Source organism: Desarmillaria tabescens, assembly GCF_030435595.1.
Source record: "Desarmillaria tabescens strain CCBAS 213 chromosome Unknown EV420scaffold_10, whole genome shotgun sequence".
Lineage (NCBI taxonomy): Eukaryota > Fungi > Basidiomycota > Agaricomycetes > Agaricales > Physalacriaceae > Desarmillaria > Desarmillaria tabescens.
This window is the reverse complement of record NW_026848309.1, coordinates 448,987-463,739: the sequence shown is the minus strand read 5'-3', so window position 1 is coordinate 463,739 and position 14,753 is coordinate 448,987. Positions and strand designations below refer to the sequence as shown.

The window sequence follows — 14,753 nt, the reverse complement described above, 5'->3', positions numbered from 1 at the left end:
TTCGGAAATCTGATCGCGCTTGCATGGGCCCCAATAACTGAAGCATTCTTAAAATGATCCCAACCATCAAAAGGAGATGTATTCACTGCAAGAATGTCGACAAAATGACCGCAGCACAGTTACGTACCAAAACTCTATTATTAAGCGATACTACACTTGTAATAACACCTTGACTGCTTCTTCATCGTTCCCTGCCTGTGCCGTCTCATCAACAAGATCATCATCACCTCCCTTTCCCCATAGGACAATGCCTTTATCCTTAAAGATTTTGGTGACTTCGCCGGAATTGAGGTCCGTAAGGCCTTTCACACTCTCCCACTTAGCAGACCTAGACGGGGAAGATGAAAACGGCGGCTTCGTCTCGATGAAATCGTATTCGTGTCGGTTCCGCAACTCTACTGCGCTCATCTCACCAGGTCGAAACGGCTTCGCAAGATTGTACCTTTGCGGCGCCAAGTCTACCTTGCCGAAGATATTTTGTAGTGTCTATTTTGAAACGTTCAGCGGAGAACAGAACCCAACAGTGAACGTATATTTACCCAGAGACCGATTACCTGGTGTCGTTCCGGCGAGATGGGATATTGAGCTACTGATCTGGCTACTGCCATGTACGACGGCACCACGCTAGGGACATCTGGCAGCTCAATGTGCTCTTGAAGCACAACCGGATCAGCCGAGGGTCTCAACTTGTCCCTTTGATGTTTCTGGAGGCTTATGCTGTAGATATTGTCGTGCTGTTCGAAACGTTTCCTCGCAATCTGTAACAAGTAAACTGATGATCAGATGGTGCGTCGGATGCTTCAAACAATTCATACTTTCATAGGCACAATACAATGGCATGAATGCATGGGCCTGAAGATGCGATATCATCTCATGTTTGTGCAGAAGGACTCGCCCACAGTGTTGCCAATGACATGGAAACGACTGCAATTTAAATCAATGTGAATGTTTTTCAAAGTGGCATAAAGAATGTACCTTCTCAGCCTTGTTTTGCTCGACATGGTACTGAAGGTGTAGATATAGCCTGTCTGCACAGTTTAAAAGGCTATCACAACCGCTCCATTTACAGGGATATTCCCGCAGTCGAGAGCTGCATTCCCGAGTAGCGGCTTCTTCCTGGGGATCTATAAATATCAATGATGTGTATAAGGACAAGCGTTACATTGGAAAAATGGGACAGACCTAGCGCTGGTGTTCTCGAATGTTGTTGAGAACCTAGATAAAGTTTATCATTAGATAGGTACCCTTTCTTGACCGCCAAGGAGCAACCGAACCTATTTCTTGCTGTGTCGGCGACTCAAAGCCGTCCACTTCAACATCGACATCACCTGCTTCCTCGAACATCGCTTCGTGTCTTCTTCTCTCTAATCTGGCTTTAAACTCTTTAACCCACTTTGGTGGAGGCGGAATGAGCACATATGGTATTTTTCTTTTCCCGAAAGCCTTTGCGGATAAAGGCTCTGCAGGACCGAGAATGCGAACGTCCTCCGCACCATTATGGTCAACATCGTCTACTCCACCAGTGTCATCCGGTGGAGTCGAACTTGAACGGAAAAACAATGGCAATTTGCTGGAGCCAGCGTCCCCTTCTTGGACATCGATTGGGCTCTGCGATCGTGACGTCGAGGCCATAGCATTGTAGTTTTGGACCAGTGAAGCCCCTGCGGTATGTGAAACTTCATGATTGGAGTCTGCCACTGTATCGTTGTTGGTAGGTGAAGGATTTTGTGTTGATGTCGGATTAGACGAAGGCGCTGCCACCGCTTCGACCACAGGTTGATCGGAACCGGTACTACTTGCACCTACGGGAAGCAGCGATGTCGCTTCCTGACTCGAGGAGTTCTGTATTCTGCTATCGGCCGTTGTAGACTGATCCTGTACGCCATGAGTACCGGTATTTTGTATGGTCGTAGGGTGTGTAGAAGTTGGATTGTAAGGTTGTGTCCATGTAACATGTGGATAATACCCATAAGGCGCATATTGATAAGTTTTCTCTTTGGGAGGGCGGGACAATGGGTTCGGCAAAGTCACTGGTTTTCCTGTGACTGTTGCCTTAGGCGCCTGCGTGGAGCTCGTCGAGTTAGTTGTCGAGACCGTCGAACTGTTATCAGTCGCACGCTTCTTTGTAGCTCTTTCGTCTTCAGTTTCTGAATCCCCCTCTCGTCCGCGCTTGCCTGGAACTCCGAGGGCGCGAAGGACGTCTCGAGCTAATGTATGTTTATTGGCGTGTGAAGGAGTTCTGGGGCCCTCAAGGACAGACGACGAGGATGATGTTGCGACATCGCGTGGCCGAGAAAGTGTGCTGCCTACCCTAGGAGTTAGAGTGTTGGATAGTGGAGGTGATGCAGAACGGCTACTTTCACCAGCATCAGCCAATTCATTCCGCAGGATACCATTACCTGAGACTTCCGGCGACGCGGCATACGGCCTCGACGCTGCTTGACTTTGTAAGGGCTGATTGCTCTGGGAAGCAAGTTTATTAGGAGGAAGAAGAGGGTCGCCAAATGACTGGGAGCTAGTCCGCAGGACACCGGAATCTGGCCGAGCGGGATTTACGTCTGGAGAGGAGTTTATATTCCTTGTAGGAGCGACAACTGTCTTAGCACCAATAGGAAGAGAATCGATCCGCGCCAGTAGTCTCCGAGGCAGGCCCTGTAGTTCTGAATAATCCTTCACCTCTATCGATTGCCCTTGGTCATTGACCATCACTAGACGAACGGTAGAGTTTTCTAACTTCGCTACGCGCAGCCTCAGTTCTGGAATGTCAACATGAGTGTTTATCGGCGCCTCTCTTCCGAATCGACGCAGCATCTGTATGAGAGTATCTGCTGTCCACGGCCGAACTTTAGTTATAGTCGTATTGAAATTCAAGTTCAGTATGTGTTCTGAGAAAAAAGTCCCCTTTTTACGCGTCAGATGGACATAATTTCAATCTTAGTCGACGTACCGGATGCTGCTTCGTGCTAGCGGACTGTGTCAAATCAGCTGGGTGTTCACTGCGAACTGTACTCAAAGGTCCCGGCTTCACTGCGATATGCTGCTGTACATTGTTTGACTGTGTTAAGTCAGGCGCTGCAACTGAAGTTGGCTGAACGGCAATGGGCCCTGAAGGCTTTTGAAAGAATTCAACGACTTGGGCTAATAAGAACAGCAAAGTAGGACGTACCTGGACATACGAAATGGGAGGACGCGGGGTACCACCAAGAGCGTTAGTCAGACTGGAGGTTCGAAAGTCTTGTCCTGACCTGGGATATCAGAGATGGAAGCGAAAGAAATGTCTAGAACCATACCGCTTGTCGGTGGTCCATGGATAGATGTAGTTTGGCGGTGTGTGTACGGATGATGACTAGCCAGATTTGCAGAGTTTTGTGCAACAATGGGTACAGTGGCATGAGGGGCAGGCGAATAGTTTACATGTCCATTCGAGTGGTACGGCGTGCTTGGTTGATGGTGGCCGGGAGTGGACCGGGACGAACTGAGCTGCTGGTACTGATGCATTAAAACATATCAGACAATAAAGCGAAGCCTTATTACATGATCATATCCAACTTCCTCGATATATGCGCTGGACTGAACCCGATCGATTGGAGGACCGTTTGAAGCATGAGGATGACCGACATTACTTGGAACCGTGGCAGCAGTTAGGCTCTGCAGTTCAAGAAGTTGTTGCCTGAGAGGAGTCAATGTCAAGAAGCATAAAGAAGAGCTACACGACGTACCTAGCCATTTCACCCTCCCTGACCTTGCATTCTAGTTCAGCCCTTTCGTTCTCCACTTTCATCCATTCCAGGTGGGCCTGCATTGCTTGTATAGTCTGGACATTGCGTCGATAGGACTCCGCTGTAAATGTACCACTATCATTGGTACGTTCCAGGGACATTATGGGAGCAAGACGCGTAAGGACTCGTGTCGCCGGTCCCAGAGTCGTCCTTGTTGTGGTCAGAAACCACCAAGTATTGTATTATGTAATCCGAAAGCTCTGTCTTTCCCCATGATCTCCTCGCTGAGGAGAGTTATCCCACGTTCTGTCCGGTCCTTGGCATCCGTATCTTCTAGCAATGTGGGCCCTTTCACCGTGTTCGACCGGAAAGCAAAACAATTACAACGCGACCGAGCTGTGGCAAAGGACGGTGGAAAGTCCAGTACTACCGTCGACTACGTGAGGGACGAAGTGGCTGACAGGCTTTTGGAGCGACTGGAGGTGACTCGAATCATTTATGCGCATGCAACGCTGCTCACCGATGTCAAAGGACATTAAAAGAAAGTTCACCACGATCGTTGACCTAGGCTCCGGACCCGGTCATTTCGCAAGATTACTTGGTCCAGAGAATGCAACAAAATGCATTATGATAGAATCAAGTGGTATAATGTTTGACTTATTTTATGAATACAGCGTATTAACAGTACCAGAAAAGACACTCTATCGCGATCCAGACACGACTTTTGACGGTTTGCCTGCCTTCAGTCGGATTCAATATCCTCTGAAATGTTTGTTTTCAGTTACTGTTGAAAGAATTCACGCGGACGAGGAGGAACTCCTGCAAGTCGTAGAACCGAACAGTCAAGAAGCAATTGTCTCATGTCTGAGCTTACACTGGATAAATGACCTACCAGGTAAGTCCCCGGCAAACCAATGTAACAAAGTTTTTCTTCTACCCAATCTTAGGCATGCTTGTGCAAATCAACAAGGCTTTGAGACCCGATGGATTATTTCTTGGAGCGATGTTCGGTGGTGAAACACTCTTCGAGCTTCGGTATGCCCTCCTTTCTTCCATCGAGTCCGGTAATGGGAATTCTATATTAGGACGTCCTTACAACTTGCTGAAGTGGATCGTGAAGGAGGCATTTCTCCTCATGTCTCCCCCATGACCGGTAAATGGTTTAACCTTCATGGAGTAGTAATCTCATGTTACATTCATCAGATACTCGCGACGTGTCCAACCTCCTCGGACGCGCAGGGTTCACTCTCTTGACTGTCGACATCGACGAAGTCAAAGTAGCTTATCCAAGTATGTGGGAGCTGATCGATGACCTTAGAGACATGGGGGAGAGTAACGCTGTCATTGGACGGTAAGCTTCTTATCCAATTGGCTTTCCAGCAACTGACCGCATTGCATTGTATAGACGACATTTCATACACCGCGACACGTTGACGGCTGCCTCCGCTATATACAAAGGTAAGTCTTGCATCTCTCCCAGGTGGTTACCGCGCTGATATTTTTCTGCGTCACAGAACTTCACGGAAACGAAGATGGCACCGTTCCAGCTACGTTCCAAGTGATCTTCATGGTGAGCCTTACTTCGTTCCCCTTTCTAAGTCCGTAGTAATCACGCTGCGCTACGCCAGATTGGATGGAAGCCCGATCCATCCCAAGCGAAACCGGTAGATAAGAAGTCAACTTTGCAGAATGTGATATAATAGATGCTGCAACAGAGTTTGAGATCCTTAGAAACGCGTGGCCGAGAGAAGACCATGTGATATGCAGCGCCGTACTACACCAGCCTGAAGCATAGTGCTACTTCGTAAACAGGCAATGCGAAGACAACGTGTAAGTATGTGTGGTAGGTTGCAATAGTCTTCTGTCGACTGACTATAAAGCCATCTTCGTGGAGCTTTTCCCCTAATCATGACATATTATCGAAGTGCGAACCGGTAAGCGACTTGCTCCATAACTTCGAACGTAGCTTATTCTCTATATATCAGCCCTCAGGCATACGTCCCCGGTCCGTCACCTGCTAGCCAGCCTTATTGGCGCCACGCAGAGGGAGTACCGTATCGTACCCAGCTCTCTCCAGTACCTGCAAGGCTCAGCGAAGAAAACCTTGCGCGTCTGGATCGCGGGCAGGCGAGATCGTCTATCTTTATGTCGCAAGCTTACGGCTACAATCGTGCATTTTCCCCGTTCCAACCGACTTCCAGATATTCAATTAGTACTTCATATCCTGCCTCGAGATCGAGTGCCCTGTATCCATCGTCGCACTATTCTTCAGATTCACGACGGACACCAACGCCCTCAATCAGTCCTTACAGTTCCCCTAGCGCACCGCCGAGCAGGAACCATTCCCCTTTTCCCTCTCCTGGGCCTCCTCCATACATTTCTCCCAACTCGAAAAGGTATCCCGATGATCATACCCCGCCTCCCCCCCGGTTCAGTCCAATGCACGACTATCCTGACCCTCGACCCCTTGTACATCGTTCCCCGATGTACCAACAAGCTACGCACTTCAATAATGGGAATAATCCATACGGCAGAACACGTTTTCCGCCAGGTAATGTCGCTGGCCCATTCCCACCCATACAGAACCCTCAGTATACACCTCGGGGAGCATATGAGAGTGATGAAGAAGATAGTTATTCAGACGAGAGTGACGACTCGGAGTTTTCGAGCTTGACGGGATCGAGCCTGTCTTCGAGTTCAGAGTTGGAGTTGTTTGAAGAGGATTCCTACGACGGGGATTACGAAGACGCGTCGATTTATGAATCTCCTGGCGATGCGGCCACCTTGTGACTTGCAAAATCTCTGCTGGTGAATGATCTTCATCACCTTCAAGTTCCCGCTTCGTGAATAGATAATATCGTTTGTTATGACTCTGATGAGTACGTTCTATATACAGGCAATTCAGGCCTGCTAATGTGCGGTCCCCTGTTGACTGGTATCAACTGTAATACCTGCATCTCTAAATTGTATCTCTAGGCGTTCTTTCTGCAGTTCAGCCCCTTTTCCACGTCTTTTTTCGACTTCTGGGAAACACGAGGTAGATTCAAGGCTAGAAATGTGACACACAGGGGGGTATTACCTTCCGCACGAGTTCCACGAGTATCTAATAAAGCGGCTTGCCAGGCTAACCTCCCACGGAAGGCTTCTTGCTACATTCCGAGGCCCGAGAGAAGAGACTGGAATCCTTTTGTTGCACTGAAACGTATATTTTGTTTTAACTCCTCTGTCTGTAAATTTCATGAACATTCCGTTTCCTTTCTAGTGCTTTAACTAGCGTTTACATACCAGTTCAACGGCTCTTTCGGAGCGGCGATAGGCATTGAGCACAAGTTGGTCCATATTCTAGGTGGAAAATGCATTCCCTGGCTTAGCGTCCTCGTGACTAGGAAATAAATAGGTAGCTTGAACTTTGAAATGAAAATACATTATGGTCTTACGATAGTCCTTTTTTCTCAACCCAAAATTCGATCATAGCTCAGACCGCTGGATGGCCGCTATTACGAGGTCTCTGCATTCTTCAAGAGTCCTTGTTTTCGTGATCAGATTGTTTATAGTCGACAGTGGGAGGTGGGCCTCGAGCTGCGTTCTTCATAATTATGCAACCATCGCTCGTGCCGGCGTCTTTATTGTTTTCATGTATAAATCCACCTATAAAATCTTATTAATGCAAAGATAGACAAGCTTTGAGAAATACTGTGACGAAAGAGACCAGCTCTACCTGCGGAGAGCTACTCGCATCCAAGTTCATATACCAAAAAAAAGCCAGACCTCTCTCAGACGCTGAGCAATATTTTGTCATTGCACCATCCCAGTAGTTAGTATGGCCGCTGTACGACGAATGGTCACGATATCCCGTACCCACCGTTGGCACAAGGAAACCACTCTTAGCTGGAGTCGTAGGTGGCGTTACCAAAGAAACGGTGTACAAAGAAGCTGTACTTGTTTCAGCACCGGTATTGGAAGAGTGCATGGATTAACCACACTTAAACTTGATAGCGATGTCGGCTCTGAGTCTAAGTATATGCTAATCGACGACCCGATCTGAACTTTGCAGGGTCATGATAGTTTCCTAGGACCAAAGAAAGTCTGATACATATAGGACCGATTAAGTTGCATATCTCTTGGCAGGCGTGCCAGTGAGAAGTGAACTTGTTACTAAGGAAGTAGATGATGGCGCCCAAGTCGCAGATTCCAAAAGTAAGAATAGATGAGCCCAAGAGATGTCGTAGACCTAGAACAAATACTTCGCAGAGATCGGGCATGCCCTCCAAGTGTAAGCCCGAACATATTATAAAGGTATAAGAAAAAGTTCGGGAAGCGTCATGATCTACGATCTCGGAACGACGGCCCGACTCATCCGCCAGGTCAAAAAAGATCCAAACGTTGTCCAAACGAAATCCTTAACTATACTGAGTGGCGAATTCGAATAGTTAATCCGAATCGGTATGCAGCACTTCAAAGCTATCGAGTCGCGATGTAGGCGAAAGACCAAGTAGTCCTTGCCGCCGATGTAGGTAAAAGTATCAGCCGGTGCCACGCTGGCCGCCCGTCTTCGCCGTTCCAAAATTTCTCCAGATTTCTCCTCACTGCGACGTTGTCGGACCGGAAACTTTTCCCGGGCCTACAGGTACTGCATCTCATCCTAGATGGGTGTCGTCGAGGTTAGCTGAACGCTGATTTCATTCAGCTTCAATTCATACATTCTCTTCTAAAGAAGACGCGACGCGATGTGACGACCCAACAAAATGCGTTTACGACAGGTTTCTATTACGTGGTGACGACCGTGAGGATTATACGGTCTCCGATCTTAACCCTAAGGATCACCGCGGTCAAAACTCGCCATGCGTCATTGTCGTAGGCCGCCGGTATGCGGTAAACCGGTTTTTAGAAGGGCGGTTTGTTTACTATTCCGATGTCCGAGTCCCAAAGGTAGCAGCACTTCTACGATGTGTGCGGAAGTGAGTCCGACATCAAAGCAAAATGGCGCGTGGCTATGCAAAATTTTACCAGAATGTGCTGATCAAAGAAGACAGACCTGCTCTATAGCTAGTTTTGAAACGCGCTCAAACTTGCCCGTTCGCGTACCGGTTTCTCGGAGCACATGTACAGAGTACACGGTGGTCCCACTTCCACGTTTCATCTTTCGTATATAAACAAGTGAGGATGGCCACCTATTCATTCAATGGCGCGTCCAACTTTATTCTTTACCCTCGCGGCGCTCGCTATCTCTGTCCTCGCGCAGAGTTCAAGCCTGCAAGACGGTTTGTCTGATGCCCACATAGCGGCTGTTTTCCCTGGCGACTCCTCGTATGACGGTGCCAGAAGGGCTTGTGAGTAGTTATCATCTTCTTCATTCACATCGTATCGAAACCCTTGTCCACAGACAACCTGCGTTTCAGTTTTTCCCCAGTCGCAGTGACATATCCTTCGACGACAGAGCAGGTCTCCGCCATCGTTGCTCTTGGTAGTTCAGAAAACCTACAAGTCGTCGCAAGGAGTGGTGGAGTAAGTGAAGTTCCCTTCCTTGTTCACCTCCTTACTAAGATCATTCCAGCACAACTATATTGCTAATGGCCTTGGAGGCAAAAATGGCGCCCTCGTTGTTGACTTGAGCAATATGACCAGAGTGGACATCGACGCGTCTTCGGGTATTGCAACAATAGAAACTGGCAATAGGCTGGGAGACGTCGCGTTTGCATTAAACAACCAGGAAAGGACACTCCCCCATGGAAGCTGTCCTTACGTGGGCATTGGTGGCCACGTCTGTGAGTTCTCAACATTTCAATAACGAGAAGCTCTCGAATCTCATGTACTTCAGCTGGTGGAGGATTTGGATTTGCATCTCGAATGTGGGGCCTAACCCTCGATACAGTCCAATCAATGACTGCAGTCTTGGCTAATGGAACGATTGTAACGGCGTCGAGCACCTCCAATGCAGATCTCTTCTGGGTACGTAATATTATTTTGGAGCATCTGCCTGGACGCTCATGGTTCTTTGCATTTACCTAGGCAATGAGAGGCGCTGCATCCTCGTTCGGCATTATCACCTCCATCGATGTTCAGACATTTACCGCTCCGTCTTTTGCGACTATCTTTGAATATGATTGGCAGCTGGACTACTCCACTGCTGCAGCCGCTCTATTCAGATTTCAAGAATATGCGATGACGGATATTCCATCTCAACTTGGAGCCGAAGTCAATATCGGGAGAGGTAACACCGAGGGGAGTGTGTACTTTGGCTTGACTGGTGGATGGTATGGCGAGTCCACAGACGCTCTTCAGGCAGTGTTGGAGCCATTCTTGGCATCCATGCCTTCGGCGAGCGTCAAATATTCGGGAAATGGAACCTACATCAGTACCATCGAGGCTTTGGGCAGTGGCGTCGTCAATACCAAAGTCGCAGGTCCCGATACAACAGATACTTTCTATGCTAAATCGTTGATGACACCGGAGGGTCAGCCAATGACTTTGGAAGCTTTGGAGGCATTCATGAAGTACCTGGGTTACGAAGGCCACGCATCTAATACGGTTCGTCTGCTCTTCACGTATGATGAGATGGTTTTATTCACCTCTGATGTAGGCATGGTTCATGCAATTCGAGCTCTACGGCGGGGGAAATTCAGTCATCAACTCGGTTGATGTAGATTCGACGGCGTTCGGGACGAGAAGCGCGTTGTTTACTGTGCAATTGTATGCTTCTTTCAGCAACTCCGCTGAAGACAGCTTCACCCTCTTGGATGGTACGATAACATCACGTTTTTCTCCTCCTCTCGCTCATCACCTTCCTCACAGGTGCCGCTGAAGCCATTACTTCAGCAATGGGTGATGGTTGGGATTACGGAGCCTATGTAAACTATCCCGACGATCGTCTCAATAATGGTACGTCGGATATTGTACTGAGGTTCTCTTCAATGGCTAACTTTACTGCGTCCAGCTGCAAAACCTTTACTACAAATCACATTATTCCAGGCTAGAGAGTCTGAAAAGTCAATATGATCCCACGGGGGTCTTTGTTTTCCCCATAAGCGTCCAGTAGGGATGCGATACGAGGAGCATTTGCATATCATATCGACATCATTCTACTAATGCACACGAACGGTATACCTTAGGATAATTCACGCATACAATGATTACTCGCCATCACAACGACTGCATCGTAAATATAGCACTAATTCTAAACAAATAACAAACCTAGCGTATAAATAAAAACTTTGATATACATATTCTTCGACTCCATCGCATAGTCGGTACCGACGACGCCAAGATTCCAAAAATGTCCGTACGTTCCGTCAATCAAATAGCTTCTCTCCTCCCAGAGGCATCAGCATAAAGTGAGGTAATCCTCACCACTTCGGGCTTCCATTGCCTACCTTTCGTGAAGCCGCCCTGTTATTGCGCATCAGAACAATAAACCCAATATTACGGCGACCGACCGCTTACCAGTTTTGTGAGCCGACGATCATCCTGTCGGAAACTTGACGTCAATGCGGTGGCTTTGAGTCTAAGTATACTTATGCTAGTGGACGATCTGGGGTCACCTTGCAGTATTTTGATAATTTCTTAGAGCCGGAGAAAATCTGATACATGTAGGCTGGTCTGGTCGCATATGTCAGTTATTAACGAACCTATGAGTAGATGGAGGTGTAGATTCAAACAATTATTATTATTTTCAATATCGTAAACTTCACAGTAAGAATCACTCAAGCGTTTTGCTGAGCTCCCTGCTGACTGGTTTCACCACCACCACCACCACCACCGGCGGCGGCAGCTCCTCTAATCTGCGCCTCGAGGCGCTTTTCCTGCTCTTTTGCCGCTTTAACCTTTTTCTTATCACTGATCCTTGATACGCCAGCAGGTTTGATCAGTGCCGGAAAAGTTTTGGCTGCTCCTCCCTCGTCCTTCTCCTCGCATTCAGCTTCCAGAGCACGGAACCCTTTCGCTGAATCAAATTCGATTTTTCTTTTCAAATCTTGAGTCTGATTAACTAGGTTAGCTTCTCTCCAGAGTTGCCGGTATTGGGATGATAGCATACCAAACCATCAACACGCCTAGAGCGACCATAGTCAATGAGCGTCAGTTGGGAAAAGTTCTCAGTGGCAAAGACATTATCTGGCTTTGGATCCTCGTGACTGCAGAAATGATAAAGACCGCGGTCCGAAATGTAAAAAAATATGTAAAATTCGCCGAAGGCCTTTCATGTCAATCCAGAATCCAATCATTTCCGAAGATCGGTCTATGAGGGCTTTCAGGATAGATTGGCATTCCACTTTGGTCGTAGCCTCCTCCAGTATTTTTGCGGAAGTCTTCATCTCTGGCGGTCCAGCCTTAACATTCTTCATAACTATCCACTTGGTCCCATCGAGAGCGTTCAAAGTCTTGATATATAAGCCAACCTTGTATAGTTATCAGATCATGAATGCCGATTAATTGGTATCAGTGTGCTTACATCGCGAAGCGCTTGAACCTCCTCATCGAACGGGATGGCTTGATCCATAATCTGACGACCAGCTTCGACAGGTTTGCCGGACTTCGCAACAGCTCAATGTTCTTCCGAGTACAGTTCACAAACTACCCCATCGCGTCCTTCCCCGATCACAGTACACTCATACTCCTTAGTTTTGGATCGATCCAATATCGACGACCTGACTTGAATGGTTATTTTATCGCCCTTTTTGTATTGACGAACCCGGCGTTCAAGCCCAAATGGTCTAGAAAAGATCAAAGTACAATTATTCCGGTTCAAGAGAAAGATACTAACCGACATTCACCCAGCAAGAAGCAGAGTGTCCAGATGATCAAGAACGAGCAGGCTGTGGAAAGACGCATGACGGATAGTAGTAGGTGGTTGTAGATTAAGCACCAGGCTTGTGAAGGTAAAGCAGCAATATAGAGACCAGCTCTGAGAGTGAAAGAGGCGCGTTGGACTCTGTTTATATAGGGTATGAATGAGAGATAGTACCATCCCACCAACCCAGCGATTGATGATATCTGGGTGTACTAACGGTTCGACCGGCTCAGTCGAAATGCCGCCATAATGGCACATAGATGCCAAGGAGACAACGGACCCCGACATAAGCAGAGATGGCCGACCAGTTGACTCCGGTCTCACAGCAGGAGGTGGTCGAACGTACAGGAACTAAGCAGAATGCAATATCATTAATTACTCACCATGGCATTGAAGGGGCTCCTGATTGCAATTAGGGATCCCTACAGAGTACCGATACCCTGTCGTGGACTATGTTGCTTGCGATTAGACCAACTGCTGTTGCTACGCGTACGCCCGATGATGGAATTCACTGGACACCATCCAAGCCCGAGAACAAATCTCTCATTACTATTCAGTCCTACCGCCGGTTAGGAAGCCAATAACCAGAGTGTAGATACAGAAATAGCTGGAGCGTAAGACATCACGCCAGCTTCAGGGTCACCTTGTTAGATCGGCCAATCATCAGCGCACAGGTTAGACTCGTCCTGATTGAGCGAAGCACATCGTCGGTCGAGATGGCCGAGATGAGCCATAGTATCAAGCAGCGTAGTTCTTTTGATGTGCAAAAAATGTTGTAGAGAAGACGGCGATAGATAAGACTGTGCAGTGCGTCTTGAAGAGCGCTAGGCTTCCACAATATGTTTTGGATTGTCGGCGAAATACACTTGAAATACACCAATAAATTTCAAGGGGGATGTCCGAGGAAGTCAGTATGATCACTGGGAGGTGGAACTTTGCCCAAAACAGAAACGAAAACTCTCGGCAACTTCCGGACAACCCTTTTCTACCATGCTCAAGTTCGCGTCGAGGGTGCTCCCGCAAACACGGCTCTCACTTCCTGCTTTCCGCTCATTGTCGACTGCTCCAAGTTTCCCCGAATATCACAGACCTGATTCAGAGGCCCCGTCGCCGTCATCGTCCGGCGCTACGACCAGCGCCGAGCAAAGTCTACCAGCGACGACCACGGCAGGCGCAGACTCGCTTTCGCTGCGCTCCCAGATACAATTTCACCTCCGTACTACACAAGGAAACCCCCTCGTCTCTCTTCCCCCTGATGACCCAAAATCCACATTCATGAATATCCCTCCTCCAGAGGATCCTCTGCTGGAGTTCCTTGCCACCATGATTATGAAGCACGGAAAGAAGGCAAAGGCCTCTAAAATTGTTTCACGGACGCTTCTGCATATACATGCATACACCCGAGCACCCCCGCTACCCATTTTGCGCGAAGCCCTTTTTGCCATCTCCCCACTCACGATATGTTTGCGGGTCAAGACAACCGCTTTGAAACACATTATGAAGCCGGTGCCGTTGAGTGAGAGGCGGAGTCTGCGTAAGGGGATAAGTTGGCTGTTGGATGAGTGTAAGAGACCCGGACCGTTGTCGTTGGAGGAGAGGCTGGCACGGGAGATAATAGAGATTATGAATGGGACAAGTAAAATCCTGGGCAAGCGGGATAGTGCCCATAAAGAAGCTATGCTCAACAAGTGCGTCATTTTTTCTTATTCCGGTTCGTTTTTATTGACGTTTGGCTAGGGCGTATGTGTTCCGGAGAAAATAGTACAGCTCGTAACCACTGTTGCGTATATTTACTCAATGCCAATTCTACCTTGGAATCAAAATTATCACGCAAAAAATACCTGTTCCAATTAACGAGTAGACTTGGTGTGTTTTATTTGAGCGACAAAATCTTCCGGCGTACAACCTACACACATCATCTACATTCAGTCTATATTTGCGTGCCTAGTCGAGACTCGAGCGTCGAATTCGCGTCAATGCAGCACTCTACGAAGACTAGGATATGACTTTGCATGGACATATAGCGAGACCGAAGCAGACTTCGATACCGTAAGTGGAAAGACATACAGTGATGGTTTGATTAAGGAAATTTCTGGCTCACGCAGGGGACAAATGGTGCGTCTAATTGTCAATGATAAAAGAAGGTTACAGTACTGACCATAATTATATGGCACCCAATAGGACATGGAAGCCGACCTCCTGCAACACCCCTTGTCGGCAGCCATAAATTCTTCCAATTGCAAGTCCTA

The 14,753-nt window shown here is 47.8% G+C and overlaps 6 protein-coding genes across 6 annotated transcripts; 4 read left to right on the top strand and 2 right to left on the bottom strand.

The window, feature by feature from the left end:
- Nucleotides 1–45: 45 nt before the first annotated feature.
- Nucleotides 46–3,955, bottom strand: EV420DRAFT_1527041 (uncharacterized protein). The gene is made up of 12 exons (XM_060472445.1): nucleotides 3,720–3,955; nucleotides 3,535–3,670; nucleotides 3,291–3,483; nucleotides 3,167–3,240; nucleotides 2,948–3,112; nucleotides 1,275–2,901; nucleotides 1,183–1,215; nucleotides 976–1,124; nucleotides 816–924; nucleotides 746–758; nucleotides 540–717; nucleotides 46–486 (listed from the first exon to the last, which is right to left on the bottom strand). The coding sequence occupies exons 1-12, from the start codon at nucleotides 3,878–3,880 to the stop codon at nucleotides 151–153; spliced, it is 3,174 nt and encodes a 1,057-aa protein (XP_060333500.1). The 5' UTR covers nucleotides 3,881–3,955; the 3' UTR covers nucleotides 46–150.
- Nucleotides 3,956–3,991: 36 nt separating this feature from the next.
- EV420DRAFT_1664866 (S-adenosyl-L-methionine-dependent methyltransferase) lies at nucleotides 3,992–5,678 on the top strand (the record flags this gene model as incomplete). Its single annotated transcript, XM_060478963.1, has 9 exons — nucleotides 3,992–4,201; nucleotides 4,251–4,449; nucleotides 4,501–4,614; nucleotides 4,667–4,754; nucleotides 4,805–4,872; nucleotides 4,923–5,070; nucleotides 5,125–5,177; nucleotides 5,234–5,289; nucleotides 5,348–5,678. 9 exons carry the CDS (start codon nucleotides 3,992–3,994, stop codon nucleotides 5,417–5,419), a joined length of 1,008 nt encoding a protein of 335 aa, XP_060333499.1. The 3' UTR covers nucleotides 5,420–5,678.
- EV420DRAFT_1640064 (uncharacterized protein) lies at nucleotides 5,628–6,509 on the top strand (the record flags this gene model as incomplete). The annotated part of the gene is made up of 2 exons (XM_060477051.1): nucleotides 5,628–5,653; nucleotides 5,705–6,509. The coding sequence occupies 2 exons, from the start codon at nucleotides 5,628–5,630 to the stop codon at nucleotides 6,507–6,509; spliced, it is 831 nt and encodes a 276-aa protein (XP_060333498.1).
- A 2,392-nt stretch (nucleotides 6,510–8,901) lies between these two features.
- Nucleotides 8,902–10,755, top strand: EV420DRAFT_1266090 (glucooligosaccharide oxidase; the record flags this gene model as incomplete). The annotated part of the gene is made up of 8 exons (XM_060467308.1): nucleotides 8,902–9,049; nucleotides 9,103–9,224; nucleotides 9,274–9,484; nucleotides 9,538–9,668; nucleotides 9,729–10,247; nucleotides 10,300–10,459; nucleotides 10,512–10,612; nucleotides 10,654–10,755. 8 exons carry the CDS (start codon nucleotides 8,902–8,904, stop codon nucleotides 10,753–10,755), a joined length of 1,494 nt encoding a protein of 497 aa, XP_060333497.1.
- A 606-nt stretch (nucleotides 10,756–11,361) lies between these two features.
- Nucleotides 11,362–12,545, bottom strand: EV420DRAFT_1761967 (uncharacterized protein; the record flags this gene model as incomplete). Its single annotated transcript, XM_060480684.1, has 6 exons — nucleotides 11,362–11,695; nucleotides 11,752–11,910; nucleotides 11,987–12,112; nucleotides 12,166–12,246; nucleotides 12,292–12,427; nucleotides 12,478–12,545. The coding sequence occupies 6 exons, from the start codon at nucleotides 12,543–12,545 to the stop codon at nucleotides 11,420–11,422; spliced, it is 846 nt and encodes a 281-aa protein (XP_060333496.1). The 3' UTR covers nucleotides 11,362–11,419.
- A 939-nt stretch (nucleotides 12,546–13,484) lies between these two features.
- EV420DRAFT_1330663 (ribosomal protein S7 domain-containing protein) lies at nucleotides 13,485–14,498 on the top strand. The gene is made up of 2 exons (XM_060468804.1): nucleotides 13,485–14,192; nucleotides 14,242–14,498. Exons 1-2 carry the CDS (start codon nucleotides 13,495–13,497, stop codon nucleotides 14,264–14,266), a joined length of 723 nt encoding a protein of 240 aa, XP_060333495.1. The 5' UTR covers nucleotides 13,485–13,494; the 3' UTR covers nucleotides 14,267–14,498.
- Nucleotides 14,499–14,753: the final 255 nt, after the last annotated feature.

Coding starts and splice junctions, on each gene's coding strand:
- EV420DRAFT_1527041 (XM_060472445.1), bottom strand. CDS start 3,880: ATGTCCCTGGAACGTACCAATGATAGTGGTACATTTACAGCGGAGTCC. Junction 3,113..3,166: donor CTCCCATTTCGTATGTCCAG/GTACGTCCTACT, acceptor TTCTTTCAAAAG/CCTTCAGGGCCCATTGCCGT. Junction 487..539: donor ACCAGGTAATCGGTCTCTGG/GTAAATATACGT, acceptor GTTTCAAAATAG/ACACTACAAAATATCTTCGG.
- EV420DRAFT_1330663 (XM_060468804.1), top strand. CDS start 13,495: ATGCTCAAGTTCGCGTCGAGGGTGCTCCCGCAAACACGGCTCTCACTT. Junction 14,193..14,241: donor AAAGAAGCTATGCTCAACAA/GTGCGTCATTTT, acceptor ACGTTTGGCTAG/GGCGTATGTGTTCCGGAGAA.